Source organism: Labrus mixtus, chromosome 15, assembly GCF_963584025.1.
Source record: "Labrus mixtus chromosome 15, fLabMix1.1, whole genome shotgun sequence".
In the NCBI taxonomy this organism is placed as follows: domain Eukaryota; kingdom Metazoa; phylum Chordata; class Actinopteri; order Labriformes; family Labridae; genus Labrus; species Labrus mixtus.
The window spans coordinates 6300463-6318955 of NC_083626.1; the positions used below are offsets into that span (position 1 = coordinate 6300463).

General features: G+C 40.4%; 2 protein-coding genes across 5 annotated transcripts in view; both read right to left on the reverse strand.

Annotated features, from left to right (window-relative positions):
• Nucleotides 1-8024, reverse strand: part of mib2 (MIB E3 ubiquitin protein ligase 2) — a 50258-nt gene extending 42234 nt beyond the window's left edge. Inside the window, exon 1 of one of the 4 annotated variants that reach the window (XM_061058714.1) lies at nucleotides 7877-8024. Coding sequence is in view for 2 of the 4 variants with exons in the window: in XM_061058713.1 (XP_060914696.1) it covers nucleotides 6816-6846 (31 nt within the window). In the remaining 2 variants the exon portion in view is untranslated. Of the gene's footprint in view, nucleotides 1-191; nucleotides 340-2999; nucleotides 3739-6815; nucleotides 6938-7876 lie in introns of those variants that run through there. The other 3 variants (XM_061058713.1, XM_061058715.1, XM_061058712.1) reach the window with 3 other exon arrangements.
• A 2912-nt stretch (nucleotides 8025-10936) lies between these two features.
• On the reverse strand, nucleotides 10937-14938 carry ubiad1 (UbiA prenyltransferase domain containing 1). The gene is made up of 2 exons (XM_061057387.1): nucleotides 14303-14938; nucleotides 10937-11908 (listed from the first exon to the last, which is right to left on the reverse strand). Exons 1-2 carry the CDS (start codon nucleotides 14862-14864, stop codon nucleotides 11421-11423), a joined length of 1050 nt encoding a protein of 349 aa, XP_060913370.1. The 5' UTR covers nucleotides 14865-14938; the 3' UTR covers nucleotides 10937-11420.
• Nucleotides 14939-18493: the final 3555 nt, after the last annotated feature.

The following is an 18493-nucleotide window of genomic DNA, read 5'->3' on the forward strand; positions in this document are numbered from 1 at the left end:
TGTAAAGGCTGCAACAACAGATTTAAAAAGCAACTTGATACCGTCAGAATTGTTCCCATCAGCAAACTTCACCCCTGCAGCCTTTTGCAAAAACTCCACCACAGCAAACTCTCTTGCTCTAAGAACACTGGACATATGATGCCACTGTGCTGAGAACATCATGCTAAAATACGCTGGATTAAAATACTCACTCCCCATGATCTTCAGCCCACTTTTGAACATGTTGGCGTCCGTCTGATTCCAGTGTGCCCCCTCACACTGATACTATCCCAGATCAACCAGCAGGACCATCTGAAAACCTGAGAGCTATGAAGCAGTCATCAGGCTAACGGGGGGAGTGAACCCTTTTTGGCTCATTTGCAGTATTTGGTTTGCTGTGAACTTTGCTCTTTGTTTTGGAACATGTGGTTCTTTTCTCCTCTGTATGGTTTGTGACAGATGTTACTCAAGGACTGGACAAGCCTGATGCCTTATCTGAAAATAACACGCTGGCTGAGTGAGAGACAATTCACAGAAGAGTGGTGCTCACTTTTGTAACATGACTGTGTGAAACATGACCTTAAAATGAAGACATTACTTTGTATAATGACGGGGTAGAGTCGTGTTACATAACCAGTAGTGTGATGAAACCTTGATCACTTCTCAGGCTATTCATTCTTATCAAGGCTACCCCAGAGAGGATCATTTCACTCAGTGCTGAGAGATGTAAATCAGTACTGTATCCTCTGCCATACAATCATTCTCCTTAAATTAATCCTATATTACAATGTCTGATTAAAATCTGTTTGATAGTGACTCTCACAGCACTGTAACCACTGTCTACTCTAATAGACTGAAATGTCTTAACATGGGCCTTAAACATGCTGCAGATAGGCTACCAATACAGTACAACATGCAAAAAGAGATTCTTTAAAAAGTTGATACATTAACTGTGGTCTTGTGTTTTGTGGGATTAAATCAATATTAAATCAAAGCAGTGATTCCCACAGAATAAGCTGTGGAGGTGGCTACCTTGTAGGCTATTAAAAACATTGAAATACATTACCAAATGTATAGTCTATTAACAATAGGTCAGTTTATTTATTGGGCTTTGTTCCCTACTTAATTGTCTCTCTTCATCCACTCAGTCCGGCACGCCTCCTACCATTTTCTACGTCTGTATATCTGATCTTTTGACATTAGGCTTACCATCAGCAGTGTGTTTTATACAAATAACGTTACTCATTTTGAACATTTTTCACTTGATATCGGGTTATCAGGTGATACTCGTGTGGACCAGGCTTGTTAGTTAGCTATTTAGCGTACTTTAAACAAAACACAAAACTAAAGCCGTTTCTAGGGAATTTCAGGAAGACTTCCCCTGAAATCCTCCTTTTCTGGTTGTTCACACATGCACCTCACAGCGGGAGACGATGCCTGTCGGACATGAGAGGGGGCGGGGGGTGTCCTGAAACAAGACATGATGTGAAAAGAACGAAGAAGAATTGGTGGACGAAGCAACAGATCACAATATCAACAAGAGAGTGGATAAGAACATAGTGAAAAGTAAACATAATGTCACAGTTTGATAACGTGCAAGGAGATCGCAACAGTTGCGTGCATACGGTCTACGGTCGCGCACCGATCACAGGGTGAAGTCTCCCGATAATATCCTGCTGCGTTCTCACATCACCTCGCTCAGGCATTCTGCAGAAAAAACACTAGGTGGCTGGCAGCAAATCTGGATAAAGTCTGATTTAAAATAGTGGCTGTTGACTCTGTTCACACATGCAGCCTGCTCGGAAAACTTCAGGAGTTGTTCAGCAAACATTAACAGGAGGGACGCACGTTTCTCTCTCTCTCTCGCTCTCGCTCTCTCTCTCTGATCACCTGCAGAACATGTGTCAGGGATGAAGCTCGTAAGATGTGAGGCAGAGAACGAGGAGTGTTTGTCCACTAGTTTGTTTATCGTGGATGCCGATTTTAAAGCCAACTGCTCTTTCACTGTTTTTACCCCTGTCTGACATTACCCCATTATCTTAGTCTTTTTTACCACTGTCAGCGTCTTCTCTGGTCAACTTCTCTTCATGTTCCCCTCATTCGGGTCATAATCGCCACCAAGAGGAGTCATGAAGTATTGGCATGGTGAGTGCAATTTGAGTTTAGATCACTATATTTTGCACTAGCGACTTGATATCACAAGAGTCAGGACAGCGATATTGCAGTATCTGTATTTTGTCCCAACTCTAGGTGGTTTGTGTATCAAAGCTCTGTTCACTAGATCGCAGTGCTGGATCCCATCGTACTCCTCAATCCAATGTTACAATTTTAACAAAGACAGGGAGAGAGCAGTGCAAATTATGAATGTTAACGCAAAGAACACAGACCTATAATGTGTGTCAGGTAAGGTCATAGAGGACACCCTAAATCACCTTACTTAAAATACAACAATTTATGGAATTGTAACTCCTCCTGTCATATTCTTACATATTCACAGCCCTAAATTGCTTTGACATCGACAAACTTGTAACATTATTGCTGTGTCTGCATCTCAGGGCCTATTTTTGTCACTTTTAATCACCACCGGTCTGTTACACAAACAGCTACAGCAAGCCAGCCAGATGTCTGCCTGAGTGCTTAGCTTTACTACAGTCTGCAATCACATGTGGCACATTTGTAGCAGCATGGTCATGGATACATACCGGCTGCATGCATGTTGTCCTTGCGATTACTTTCCTTGTAAGCAAACAGTGTATGAGCTAAAATGTTGGCCACATTCAAAATAGAAGTAGCTGTATTTCGTTTAAAAAAGGAGGACACAGTTTGACAAATGTGAAATTAGAAACGCTTATTTTATCAATCTAAAAGATGATACCTGCAAAAACACTGTTATATCTTAAAATATTAAAGCATCACTTTACTGATTTCATTGTATTGCAAAAAATACATGCTAGCAATATCCAAAAGGACTGAAATGGCATCACTTGATGAATAAAGCATGCCCAGTTTAGCTGGTTTACCTGCTTGTTTAGTGATGTGCAGCAGGGTGAAAACGGAGATGTAAAAAAATAGGGAAGAAGAGGAGGAAGCTCCTACGTCCTGCTAAGTAAATGCATCAGATGCTGAAAAAAAAAAAAAGGAACCAGCGGTCCTACCAGAATCCAACCAGATTCCATCAAGATAAAAAATAATACAAAAAATGCCTCCTCCGGGCTGAAGTCCTGTGCTGATGTGCTCCCTGAATGAACTGGCCAAGGAGGAGGAGGAGGAGGAGATACAGGGGGCGGAGGAGGACGGCAGCCAGGCCGGTATTCCAGAGATGAGATCGACAGTATTAAGCAGTCTTAGAGAAATAGCATCCTGCTGTGCTAGCGAACAGCCTGGCCATGATGAGGAGATGAGGATGAGGAGAGAGCCCTGCTGCTGGAGGATGCAGCCAGCATTTAGTCTTTTGTGCCTTGTGTCAGCAAGGATTACCTCCGTGGAGGAGTAGAGGAGAGGAGAGGGAGGAGGATGGCCAGGGAGAGCGGCTGTTTCGCGATGAGCGCTGCATTCAGGTTGACGTTCCCACGTCCTCACATAAAAACAGCCAAATGGGTCCTTGCTCCGCATAGGACTCCTCTGATGCTATAATCCATCACCAGGTGACGCAAGTGTCAGTACCATGCGTGTGAAGCTGACACACGCTGCTGTTTACAGATCAATATGTAGGAACACATGCGCATCACGCTCTACATAAGGATGTACAGCCCTCTTTCATAGCCTGCAGGGACACTGTTCGCTCTGCTGCCAATGAGCAGACAGGCACAGGACAGAGGGGAGGGGGAGGGGCAATACGTTCCAGGGGGAGGGTCTTGGTGTTGCTATTTTTTGGGGATGTTGAGGGGGGCTAAGGGAGAAAAAAGGGGTGGGGTTGGAGGAGATTTTGATGAATGGGCACCTGCCATGATCCTCATTTTTAGTCGCAAACTGGTTTGTGCAACTGCTGCTGATGAGCTGGCCACGGTCTCCTCCAGACTCACAGAGAAAAGAGGGAAGAGATGGAGACAGTGTGTTTTTTGTCTGTGTGTGTGTGTGTGTGTGTGTGTGTCCCAATGCTTTCCTTTGCCTTGAACAATACTCCTTAATGTGACCGCAGCTGTGGGTGACATTAACAATATGGTTTAAAAATGAAGCCAAAATGGCATTCTGTTGATGCTGGCGCACACCCATGAATGTACAGATGGTATTGCCAGCACATGAATGGCCAATGAATGAACAGGAGCTTAGGAAGTGGTTGAGACACAAGCTTGTAATGAAGTTTATTAGACCACTCTCCCATCTTGTAAACAAAGCTGCTGCTGTCTGTGTAATAGACTGGTTGGTGTAGCTCCTAAAAAAGACTAGACAGATAGATAGATAGATAGATAGATACTTTATTGATCCCGAGGGAAATTCAAAATAGACTAAAAAAGAGGCATACATTCAGACAGCTTCCAACAGACAGTGACACACACACACACACACACACACAATCATCATCATCATCATCATCATCAACCTGAGATGACTGTTCAAATACGGCTTGATGCAACCAGGGAAAGAACACAAAGCTTAGACACTGGGATATAGCTGCAAGGTGTGTCTGATCCACCAATCATTCTGGCAGGTAAGCAAGCAAGCATTGTGTGAAACCTCTGGTATATTACAAAAGACTAGAGGGAACTGCAAACATGCTTAGGACTACAAAATCCAAGACAAACACTCACAGTTCTGGTCCTGCTCCACGTACTCTGGTCTGCACTACAAGCATGCAATCCTTGCCTCTCAGGCTAAAGCCCCATACTTCAACTATTACCTCACCTACATATAAATCTAATCCACCCAACACACATCAGAAATGATTTACATTTATTTAGTGTATCACACTTAATTATTATCTGAATGATACTACCTTTGCCAAGAATTCTGGATTGGGTAAGAGCGAACATTTTGGTCTTTACACCAATCCAAATGGATTTTTTATTGGCTCCAATAAGCTAGCTAAATGACAGCAATTCATGATGCTCAGAGTCTCATTCACGGACAAATCATGAGAGGGGCTGCTAGGCGAGATGCACCTTCATATGGCTCAGCCTGTTTCTTGATGCTCTGTTTGTTTTTAAGTGTAAGATTCTTTGTGTTCATCATTCAAAGCTTTTCCTGGGTTTGAATGGATTTACATAGAACTCATCTCTAAAATAGAAGTATCCAGTGTTAATACTGGTTATACATTAATAAAGCAGTTGTGCACGTTTTGTGATCTCAAGACTAAAAAAAGAGATGCCCAAAATGTATTCCTCATGAGTGTAAATTCATTTTATATATATTTTTTTAGTTATAACTAATTCACAAACTAAATAATAAAGTAGTCCAATGTATGCATTTTCTTCTTATTTAATAAATGTGTTTCACTGGGTGTGGGCCACACAATAATTAAAGTGATTCATTAACATTCAAACAGGAAGTTTCTCGCTGTGAAGAAATGATCTGAATATGTATTATCGGTGCAGTACCTATCAATGAATACTCAAGTTCAGATAACGTTATTGGTATCTGGGAGGGACAAATTGTAGAACATCTGAATACATTGCAACTTAAACTTCCATCTTTGTAATTACAACAACACTTGTATATGACAACTGAAAAGATCCTGGAATAGAAACTGTAAGTCAGTAGCAGTCTCCCATCTTGAGAGGTTAACACACTGTTAAGGACAGCATAGATACAAAACTTCTTTACCTGCATATTGTTTTCTAAAAAGGGAAATCAAGAATGATCCTGAAGAAAGCGCCTCAGTAAGGACGAAATGAAGACAATATATACATTTTTTTAAATGTTGCACCACTTAATTGGCACTAATTCATCCGAGGTAGCCCGATAGGTAGGGGTAGGTTTATCTGCATTAAAATGGTTTTAAACCATTGGCCAGCAAGCCTCCATATGTTAAATGAAAGCATTCTCACAAGTAAGCTTTACTTGTTTATATACAAAAATTAAATTAAATGTATTTGCTCCTTCAGTTCGTTTGCCCACTTCGATCGCAGCAACACCTTTTGGTTTGCCATTTGCCGGGCAAACCGAGGGACGTCCCAAACAGCCTCGTGGGGATGCCTTAAAAACCGCCTACTTCTTCTGGTCCAAACAAAAAACAAGACTGGAATTGAAACTTAGCCGGAGGACTTACTGGCTGCTGCACTGTTGTCAGAGAAGACAGCACTTCCACATATCATGTTTCTTGTTGATACAGTAGGATTTATTTTAATGATTTAAATCAGAAGATATCTCACTTATTAGTCCTTAAAAATGTTTATCTACCATGGTGACACATACTCTTAAGCTCTCCATACACCAGTGTTTCAGCCAAAGAATGATTTTTTCAATATGAATTTAAACTTGATATTTTCTCAATAATCACACTGGGGGTTTCAGGTGATGTGAAAACCACTTCACAGTCCTAACTCAAAATAGGGGTGGTCTGTAATCTACAGGCTATTTGATAAACGTGCGCCTTTAGATAGAAGTTTGTTGTGTTAAAACTGGATCATGTCTACAGAAAATGCCCGACACAGAGTCGATGTATGTAGAGAGTGTTTGTGCCTAAAGTCTCATCAGTTAACAAGAAACACGCTCTGAGACAAAAGCGCAACAAGAATTTATGAGAAAAGGTCTCCTCAGAGATTACACACTAAAATACAAACACAAACAAAAAAAGGCCCCAGGTTTTTTCCACAACTGCCTCTAAATTGCAAACAGAGGGATGAACGCAGATGTACACCATTTTTAAAAGTTATTCCAAGTGTAAAAAAAAGTCTTACCTGGAGAACTTCCACGCAATATTCTCCCCATTTCTTTCGAAATAGCAATCAATCTTTGACACACTGCTAGTCACTGTGGTGTGAGTCAGCACTTCAAGCTCGATCATTGTGTTTTAGATTTGTGGAGTCAAGAAGGGACATCAAGACAAAGAAACACAGATAAACTTTGCTCTCAAAGTGGGTGTGGCTGACAGCAGTCCTGACTGTGACCAGTTGCAGCTCCAGTGTGTGAGGCAGCTGCTGCTGGGCTCGGCTTCATCACCACCAAATGACCAGAGACATGACAGGTGTAAATGTGAGGTCTCATGTATCAACTACAGTCAGAACTCCAACACATGCCAGTCCTGTGCTACATTAAAGGACCCAGTGACGACAAGTTGTCCTCCAGCAGTGTTTCTTTCATTGATGCTTTAGAGTTTCTTAAGATTAAGCCAGGGGGACAATGGCTGTTCCCTCTGTACAACATAATGTAAAGTACCTACTAATAACTTGACCAATGATGACAGGAACACCCAAACAACCATGAGTAATAACACTGACCCTGCTTGTACAGTAATGAGGAGAAAACGTCACCACCAAACATCGTTCAAAAAAATCATCCAAATGTAGAACCCGGTTGTTTTGAAGGCCCCTTATATAATTTAAAGGGAAATTCTTGTACCATATTGAAGGACAAAAACCTATAGGTTAAACAGCAAACATATAACCACCAGTATTTTATGTAAGAGACGACAAAGTAGCAGCTAACACTTCATATTAGTTAAATCTCCTAAAACCACCATGATAAAAATATATTCTGATCCATATCTTTGACAGGAAATTTGACTTGTTAGCTTCATCGAAAAGAACCGGTGCATTGTGCATCGGATGTAAATATATAAGAAGCAATTAATGGTATGACATCATTATTATGACAAAAACATAAAATAGTTACAATTGTGCACACAGGTCTGCGTGGCGAGCGGCACTAGCTTGTCTAACGTCCACGCTAGCTAGCTAACGCATGTTTGTCCACCCTTTATTGATATAAAAATAACTTATGTCACGTTGTAGCTACTTACCGGGCCTCTGTCACGAGTGTTTACTCTGTGGTAGAAAATAATTCCATGTTGCCGTCCACAACTAACGCGGACATTGCCTATTTTAGGACAAATAAGCATTTACTATATCTGAAGGTTTTGCAGTCCACAGCCATGACAACACGCCCATGCATTGCGTCACTACTAATGCTGCCTTCAAGTGCTCCTCGGAATAATCACAACTCAACCTGAACTCAACTCGATAGGTTTGATTTCGATTACCCCAGACGCAGAAAAAAAACACTCAGAGGTAGACTAGAATAGTCTTTGCACCTCCTTTTGAGTTATATTGAATACAAATGTTATCTAGGTGCCACTATTTTCAATGCGACGCAAAATAAGATTATTAGAAATACATTAATCACAAAAGTAATAAAAAAATGTAGGCCACATAACGTTTCTCCATTACTGTTAGTATGCCTTTCTGTTCAGTCTAAGTAAATCCCTGCTTGGAAAAACACTCACAGATTACATTTATAAATAAATTACATAAACAACCAAAGTTTACTTCTACATACATTATATAAAATAAACTATTTGTTTTTCACTTGAGAATTGTGACACATGTTTGATCCCCCTTCTCATGCCGCAGAGGAAGTATTCTCACTGTAAACTATGTTAGTGATGAGTTATAAAAAGATAAGTAGGCTACAACAAGATAAGTACAGCAAGATAACAGGGATAAGGGATAAACAGGGCATATAACTATTTAAATAAATGCTTGATATACTGAATAACAATAGGAACAACTCGTACACTGGGAACATAACCTACAAGGTAGTAGAATTTTAGTTATCAACATTGTAATTTAAAAATAGTCAAAATAGTAATCTTTACAAATCAGTTAAAATCAATAAACCAAAGAAGATACGGGTCAATGAGGAGTTTCTTTTATATGGAAATGGAAAATTATTACAAGAGCACAAATGTCACCCTTGAAATTGCAAACAAGCCTCTATTGCCCTTTAGCAGTTAATCGTTTTTTTATAATGAAGTTAAATAAAGAACACAGACATAGGCCGATATGAACTGTCTCTTTGATCTTTTTATTAGACTTTTTACAATATTTACAGCATCAGAGTGGTAATTATCTGTTCAACATGTCTAAGGGTGATAGGTGAAAACAAACACCTTCAGAAAATCCCAAACACACACAGTGAGAAACCAGGTAATCATTAAGATTAACTACATTTATGCCGGTATGTGCTTCTCAAATGTTCACAAACAATGATGTTAAAAAATAAATCTAATATTTGTGCTTAAGAGTAATTTATAGGACACTCAGCAAAGTCAGGTAAATATTTCAACAAAACACAAATGGTATCATCCTTTAGTGATATATCATGTTGGTTTTATAAGTTTGAGTGTTTTTTGAAGACAAACCACAAGATGACATGAACAGTATCATACTTTAATAGTCTTTTGAACCACAGTTGTTGTATAGTGAACATGACCGTTTATATTAGCTGGAATTGATTTATTATAAAGACAATGATATAAATAAAAACACAGAATGAATAAAAGGATCTGGGATGATATTTCTGACCCCGCAGACAGAGCATTTAACGTGAATTACAGAGAACCTGTGAAGGTTTCCATGTAGGCTGGCTAAATGGCTGTCCAGTACCGCCCCCTGCTGGGAGAGACCCTGCAACACCAAAGCGAGTATGGAAAAGGTATTTTTATAATATTTCTGCTTCTAAACATTTTTTTCGTTTTAATGACATTGGAAGTAGCACAATCACTTTCAGACTTTTGAATGCAGGGAGTGTACATACTTTCCCTTGTTTAATCTCTAACCCCTTATTGGCTTCTGTTTCATCTATATAGATTGGACACTGCTTGATTCAAATGAAATAAGTAACCCTGTGACTGAAAAGGGAAAGTGGGGTTCAAGTTATGCTTCACGTCACAGATTGTGTAAAAACCAACTAACTGAAATAAAACGGAAATAAAATAATTTCCTGTGGCGTTTATTCCCTTTATAAATTTGGAGACACAAAGAAATAACTGGAGTAGTAAAAACACAACAGATTTATCTAACCTGCTTCTGGTCCGTGTTATTTTGTGCTTCTGTCTTCAACACAAGAGAAACGTCTGTATAAAGTATTTTATTTATTATCTCTTATTTCCCTGTGTTGTCTTCTGTAAACGTCTGAACACTCCCTGGTAACATATTCAATAACAGCTCTTCTTTGCACTTGAGTGAGTATTTTATTAACCGTTTTTTCTGTATTTGCATTGATTTCTTTAAGACAAAAGTCATGTTGTTTACTGATTTAGTATTGTTGTTATGTATCAAAACACAAAGACAAGTCCTTGTATATGTTCACCACCTGGATGAGAATGTGAACATGTGTTAGTTATGTGTGGTTATTAACACTTGCCAACCTTGATGAATCCGTTACACTTGATTCTTCCGTTTTGGTTTAAAATAAAATGTATTATTAAGAACAGGTCCAAGTTTCCATTTTCAATCCATCACACCGGACATTTAACTCTCATTTTAAATGCTAATGGGTTGTTCCTTATGTCTAATGCATGTGTCACAACTTCATGATACAATACTCTATCTTCTTAACAATCAACATTATATTCGTAATTTAGGATACTACATGCTGGGGTGGCTGTAGCTCAGGCTGTAGGGACTTGGGTTGGGAACCAGAGGATCGCTGAGAGAAGTCTCAATGCGGACCAAGACTGGTAACTGGTCTGGTAACTGGTAACTGGAAAGGTGCCAGTTCACTGCTTAAGCACTGCTGGGGTGCCCCTGAGCAAGGCACTGAAAGCCTACCAGCTCAGGAGCGCTCGCTGTGTGCAGCCCTCTCTCTGACATCTCTCCATCAGTGCATGTCCATAGGATCCTGTTTGTGCAGGTCTTTATTTCAACCTGTGTGTGTAGCATGTTCAATAACAAAGTGTAATATTGAATTTCCCCTCACAGGATTATTAAGGTTTATCTTATCTTATTAAAAACTCTAATATTTATTCAGATTGAAAAAAGAGTTGACAGCGTTTGTTCCAAATTAAAGACACGGTACATCAGCATCTGTGAGTTTTATTACAATCAAATAAAATACTATTTGGCTCTCCAAAATGAAACATGAAAATGAAACATAAAAAAAAGAAACAACTTTAGCGGTGTGTACCGTACAAAGTATAATGTTGAGAATTTAGAAATTATGCTTTAGTGATGTTTTAAGCTGTCAGTGTCTGACACAACAGTAATGGCATCAGAAGGTTTATTGTCTGCTCTTACATGATGAAAATGTTGTCTACCTCTACACTGTGACACCAACATTTCTTACTTTAAGCAACATGTTACAGCGAACTTAATACTGGAAAAAGAATGAGTCCGATTACACCTTCAGTGTCAGAGGAGGACCTAAACTAAGTCTCTGTTCAACATATAAATTAGACAATAAATTAAAGCCAATGAAAACCCTCACAAAGCTTTGTACAAATACAAATAGTACATAAACTAGTCTGTATTAAAACGACATTTTTGAATTTGAAAGCTAAATCATCACAGGAGCGGCAAGCTGCCAGGAGGAGCCAGAATGATCCCGAACACGTAGAAAAGTCCCATGAGCAGGTTGAGCTTGGCTGTTTTCTGGGGGATCTTGGCGTAGCATCGGCTGCGGAACTGCTTCTCCAGGGGGAAGGCCATGGGCAGCGTGAGCAGAGGCAGCGCCATGCTGATGGTGTAACGGGTGGCGAGGATGCAGAAGAGCACGTAGGGGATGAAGAGCAGCAGGTTGAAGAGGATGTAGGACAGCGTGGGGCCTATGAGGATGGCCAGGGTGACGATGCCCGCCTGCTTGTCTGAGTCCATGTCTCTGGTGTTGTTGCTGTGGAGGATGGCTTCTGTGTTGAGGGCCAGCGGGACGGCATACACCAGCGGCAGCACGGAGAGATAGCCCACCTGCACCGCATGAGCAAACATGACCGCCAGCGGGCCGAAGGTGATGAGGATGACCACGTCTCCCAGAGCGACATACTTCAGGCCGATGCCTGAGGAAAAGAGAGAAAAGAGACATTTCGCTTTTTTAAACCAACTGTCGAGAGTCTTTCTCAACAGTCTTATTCTTGATGTCTTTGGCTGAAGATACCAAACCTACATTACGTGCATATTGAAGTATGATTTTGTTATAAGACTTTGTAGTGTGTGTTTTAAGATGGTGTGTTTAATGGCTATTTAGGTCGGATAAAGAGCGGCACTGCTTGAAACGTCACTTTGGAGCTACAATAGAGGCCTGCACTTTGTTTTTTCTGTTTAATGACGCTGTTGCTCCGTTTTTATCTCTCTCTCTCTCTCTCTCTCTCTCTCGCCTGAAACAGTCGTGACAGATTGGCTGTTCAGCATGAGTCCGGTTCTACCCAGGGTTGCCGCCTACATGCACTAATAGGAGGTTTTCATTGCCGCTGCGACTTTGCTGAATGTTGCCAATGTTTTGCTCAGGGTGGATTTTGTAAAAGTCTACTGAGAAATAATTTGTTATGATCTGGTGCTATAGAAATGAGGATGGTCTTGGTGTGACCTCATACTCCTTTAACTGGTCAACAAAGTGCGGTCAAATACCACATAATCACACGTACAGCTAACATGTGATCACAATCACTATCATCGATATCTAACGCAGCGTGCTGTTTGGACACTGTGTTTGGAGATCTGAAATAAAGGACATCTCTCCTCTCTGTTGGTGCTGAACCTTCTCCTCTGCAGACGTCAGATAAACACACTGTTAGAAGGATTTTCATGTGAAATTTTGAACTAAAGGTTAAATCTGAAGAAAATCTTGTCTATGCTTTTAAAAAATTGCCCACTTTTGAGAAACAAACTATAGAGTATTTATTATTAGTGGCATCTGATGATCTTTGGTAATCGTAACAATTACAAATAAATAATAAACCTTTCTGAATGAGTGACGGCTGAGTTCCTCTATAAATCTCCTTTTGTATAAATCTATGTTAGGCAGAGATTTTTATATAAACACACCAACGTAATATCTGCCAAAGACCCAATTAATAAAAGAAGCATCAAAATGTGACTGCTTTTAAAAATGAAATTCTGATGGAAGATGTGCCCTCTACACTCAGACGGTTATGAACTGACTCTGCTCTTCTTTCAGAGAAGAACTTCAGCTCATGAAGAAATGTAGCACATCAGTGTCATGTCTGAAAAATACACACACTGCCTTAAATGGACAGTTCCCCCCAAAAAATACCTAACTTGTAGCTGGAAGAGTTGGCCATAAGATATAAGAGGAACAGTTTATGCTGACAACTCCGCCTGCTGAAAGCAATGTTACAACATGTCTTCACTGGTTATCTAGCCATGAATTACAGGCACAGTGCTGCAGAAGGTTTCACATTAGACATTTCAGTGCTTTGAGAAAGTACAAATGAAAGGCACCTCCACTTTTTAAGATTGGAAGAAGACTTTCAGAGGTCACTATCTCAAATCCTTGACATTGTTATTCTCTCTCTCCTCTTTGTTTTTTTTTTCCAATTCTCTCTTTTCTGAGGATGAAGGTCTGTAGTCCAGTCTCATGTTTCTTTCTTAGTTTAGTTCACACTCTGGTTTAATAGTTTAAAAGGGTTCTTGGTCTGACTAGCACTTGTGGGTCTGTGTTGGTTCTCAGTCATCCAGGTCATGGAACATTTGAACTTCGATCCAAAAGCAACTGGACTTGGATCTTGAGGACGTTTCACCTCTCCTCAGAAAGGCTGCTTCAGTTCAGTTCAGTTCAGTTCAGTTCTTAAAGCAGCCTTTCGGGGGGGGGAGGTGAAACGTCCTCAAGATCTTCAACCAAGTCCAGTTGTCCTTTGGATGACGCTTAGAAGCCCTTGTGTGGTTGGCCTGGAGCCTGTCCAATTTTAAGTGTTTTCTCAGGCCTGCACTCGAGACTCTGAGTTTTTGTGATTTCATGGCGCTTTGTTAATAAAACTGTGTCTCAGGTATGGCATCTTTTTCTCTTTTTTTTTTTTTCTCATCACAGGGTTGACCTAAATGTTTATTTTGTTGCGGCCATAACAGCATGAATCCAAACTATTTGCCCTAAATGGTGACGTAGAAATGTTCCGTTTTGGGTGAACTGATCTTTCCACTGTAGTGAGTACATACTCTGTCCAGGGAAAGATGTGCTTAGCAGTGTTTGTTTTTGTAAAAACACATGAGAGAGTGAACACTATGGGAAACATGAATGTGCTGCCTGCACTTTCCTGGCTTCTTACACAGGTTCCAATCTTTATATTGCCAACGATTGTGGGCATCTGGAGCCACCGACATGTAAGCAATGCCAGGTGAAACATAAAATCTGTGATGTGTCGGTGGTTTAATTGACTGGGACAGCAGTTGCACATCAAAGGAGCAATCCAAGAGAGTTAGGGTCATATATTACTCACCTCCAGTGTATAAAAAAGAGCTGGAGAGTCCACCAAAGTAAATAAGGGCTAGGTGCTCCAGTCTCAGGGTAGACAGGAAGTAGAGCAGAGTGGCACACAAGCACCCCAAGGAATATAACAATGCACCGAACATGACAACATCCTGCGGCGCCAAGATTTCATCCACAAGAGTCCTATCGTCACTCTTCTTGTGGTCGATCCCTTTGGAGAAGTCATAGTAGGTGTTCACAAGGTTTCCCGCCCCGTGGACCACGAGGACAGCCACCGCGCACACCATGAGGACGACCAAGTCCACAGAGCCATCCAGTTTGTACGCCAGAGCGCTGCCGAGGGCCACGGGCGTGAGCGAGGCACTGAAGCTCCAAGGCCTCAGTGCGAGCACATAGGCAGCGCACTTGTGCCTCACGTCCAAGGCAACGCGGGCCATCCTCGACGTGTGGTTCTGGCCTGGAGAGTGGCCGGTCAAGCTACTCATAGCAGTCTGCCACTGTTGGCCATTGTGACCATTTGAGCCGTGCAGTACGAATGTTTCTGCCCTGCTTTGTTTCTGCTCTTTGGCCATTCCTGTGCAAGAAGTCTACAGAGAGAGCAATAATCCAAATGTCAGCCTGGTGTTTCCTGCAGCAGTGGAAAAAAACACATCAGCAACAGTTTACAGAACATATTTATATGTATCACAGCCCGTACAGACACTGTAATATTTCATGTTAATAAAATGAGGGCTGCAAGGAAAACTTCAATACTGTGGCCTCATTTATATAAAAAAATATTCATTTTTAATGAAGGAGTGAACCTGCAAACTGATGACTGAGCACAAGAAATCACCCATGATGCAGTGTGTTTGACTTCTATTTTTGTTGCTGTGATTTTCAAACAGGCATCAATAATATATTTATTTTTTACTATGACAGCATTGAAGCTTAAAAACCTGGAAACATCAGCATCCTAGATGACAGAAAATCTTTTTTCTCCCTCATCACTGTGTGTTGTCTGCAGGCGCTTGATGGTCTTCTTTGTACGAACATCAACTTAAACACTGCTGGATTCTTATCGATAAGTCTGTTTTATTTCTGCTTCATTCACACATCAGTCAGAAGGTTACAGGAACTTATTATCCTTTCTTTCTGTCTTTTCCAGAAGTCCGAACTGAACAGGGGGAAAGGTTGTTTAAGTGGAACAAATCACAAAAATACATGAAATGAGCCGATCTGGTTGGATGCTTTTAAGAGGATGTCAAATGACTTGGAGGCAGACACATCAAACTGCCTGATATATTTATGGTGTTGGGCGATCTTGACAAATATTTCCTGTTTTAATAAGTTATGTTGTGTCTTTGAATGTTTAATAATTATGTATCTATATTATATGTGGCTGCACATTGGTTGTCTCTCTGTTAATTGGGCTGCTGTTTTGTCTTGGCCCAGACACAAACTTGAAAAGGAGATTTAGGATAAGATAAGATAATACTTTATTGATCCCCAGAGGGGAAATTTGGGCGTTGCAGCAGCACAGACAAGAAAGCTCAAAAATACACATTAAACAGAATAGATGAGATAAATAAAAATAAAAACAGGGGGTATATACAAGTACAAAATGAATGATGAAGTTAACTATGCAGGGAGTTGAGGCAGTATTTACAGAGAATGACAAGATAAAGTGACAAGTGATGATTAAAGTGACTTGATATGATAAACAGCAGCAAGTCATGTAAACAGCAGAGAAGAGAGGCAGTGTTGTACCACAGAGTGCAGTTATACAATATAATATAATATAGTGAAATATAATGAAATGTTATATAATATAGACTAATATAATAAAATATATAGAATGTACAGTATATATGTATATATACGTATAAATATATATATTCCTCCTGGTTAAATAAAAGTTAAAACATGCTTTAATGATAAGTCTAAGATCACCTCTTTTAAAGTTAGGACTGCATGATGACATACATTATAACTATCTGTGAGGCACAGCTGGTTAGAGGGGGCATAACAAAGCAGTCTGTAGTTTCTCCCACTGACTCAGTGCTGTAAGTTAAAATAAAACAGGCTAACAGTGCTGCCTGGTTCTGTGTATTCAGACTGAAGTGGGAGGTTTCTGAACAAACAGTGGATTGTTTCACTTGCCAACACACGTGGTTTGTATTTAAATACCACCTACACTCAGATTCTGGAGAGTGTCCTTTCGGAACAAACCTACACACATGCCACCTCCTAAAGGGCACCGGACCCAGGAGGGGGCGAACAACCTCAGGCTACCTACTGAGATTATGGGATTAAAGCTAAGTGGCTAGCCGTGGAGCTAACGCTGTCAGAACAGGGATAATGTCTTCCTGCAGCTCTTACCTGTTACGTCTTCACCATCCGACTAACTCTGCGTCTCTCTCCGCTTAAAAACATACTTTGTGTGTACGCTGAGCCAGGTGAGGGCAGAGGAGGTGAGTTAGCTTACGTGTCAGCTTCGAGGGTACTTGACTGGCTGGCCACTGTAAACCCTGCTGCACCTGACGGGCGCCATTTCCTCCGCCTGAAGTGTAGCATCGTAAGGAGGTCGAAGAAACAGCGTGTCGTACAATGGTTCCGACTACAGTCTGTTCCCCTTAATATTTACAGTCTATGGTTATTCCTACAAATTACAGGGCACAATTTTTAAAAAACGAAGAAAATAAACGAATAAAAAGCTCAAACCCAAACACAAATAATCTGTTGTCAATAACAACAGAGGATTATTGTTATTTCTACAGATTTTTTTCCCCCAGGAAAATATAAATCCAATATCCTAATCCCCAGACATGACACTAAGAGAATAATAGTTATGATAAGGCTGGTTAATTTATATATCACCTTTCAGACACCAGGCAATTCAAAGTGCTTCACATAGGCACAAAAGGCATTTTAAACATTTCATAAGATAATAATAAATCTAAGGCAATAAAAGTTGAGGTAAAAGCAGCATGAAAAGAAGATTCAGATACAAATACGTTTAATAAAAGTCATTGATTTCAAAGTATACAGAAAAAAAAGTTATTGCCAAAAAAGAAACAGGGGGCGCTGGTGGCCGAGTGGTAAGGGCACATGCGGAGGTCAGAGGTCCTGGAAGCGGGTGTTCCGGGTTCAAATCTGACCTGCTCCTTTCCTACATGTCATCGCCAACTCTCTCTCTCTCTCTCTCTTTCCCTGATTTCTGACTCTATCCACTGTCCTACACTATCTCAATCAAGGCATAAAAAGCCCAAAAATAAATCTAAACAAAAAAAGAAACAGTATTTCTACTTAAATCTGAAAGTAAAACAAAGCAGTAAAATGTCTCTAACAACGGCCATGGTGGTTTACTCAAAAGCCACAATGAACAGAAATGTTTTGAGCCCTGATTTCAATGTTTCAACTGCTTTAGCACACCTCAGATACTCTGGCAGAGGTGGAACAAACTAATAGTTTCAACAAATGGAAACTGTCCGAAAATGCTGCTGAGTGGGTGGAAGTGAATCTGCAGTCCAGGAAGCTGATCCGATTCAGATCAAAGAAGATTAAATAATCATACAGGTTTTTATTAGGCTATGCATAAAGGACACAATTTGTACCAAAATATCTTCTTAGTTAAAATAGAGCTCATCAGGTTCACAAGGGCATGACTGAAACATGTCAAGGGATAAATCAAGTCGATTTGTTTTAAACAATGAGCTACAATTACAGCATCGTGTTCTTTTATTTTAAACAATAGTGATACTTGAAAATAATATGTTAAGGGTTTAATAGAGAGGATTAAATTATTATAAATAAAAGGTGAATTATTTCAGCTCCAGTTTGGACCTACTTTTTCTCAGCAGACATTTTGACTTGTTACCAGATGGCTCCCTTTCATGTAAGCCAAGTCAGAGAAGATGCCAAGGCCCTGAAACTAAGATCATATGCAGCTTTCTTCTAACTGGCTTTTCTTTTTTTTAAAGGTTTATTTTGGGGCTTTTGTGCCTGTATTTGAGTGATAGGACAGTAGATAAAGTCAGAGATTGGGGGGAGAGAGAAAGAGAGAAAGAGAGAAAGAGAGAAAGAGAGAGAGAGAGAGGGGAAAGGAGCCAAAGATCGGATTCGAGGACTGTCACCTCTGTACATGGGGCGCGCGCTCTAACCACTAGGCCTACGGCACCAACCAACTGGCTCTCTTATAACAAATCAAAATGTCTGTTGA

Bases quoted from the DNA above. Each gene is read 5' to 3' on its own strand.
- ubiad1 (XM_061057387.1), bottom strand. From the start codon at position 14,864: ATGGCCAAAGAGCAGAAACAAAGCAGGGCAGAAACATTCGTACTGCAC. The intron at 11,909-14,302 runs GTGAGTAATATA...TCTTTTCCTCAG, and splicing joins CTCTTTTTTATACACTGGAG to GCATCGGCCTGAAGTATGTC.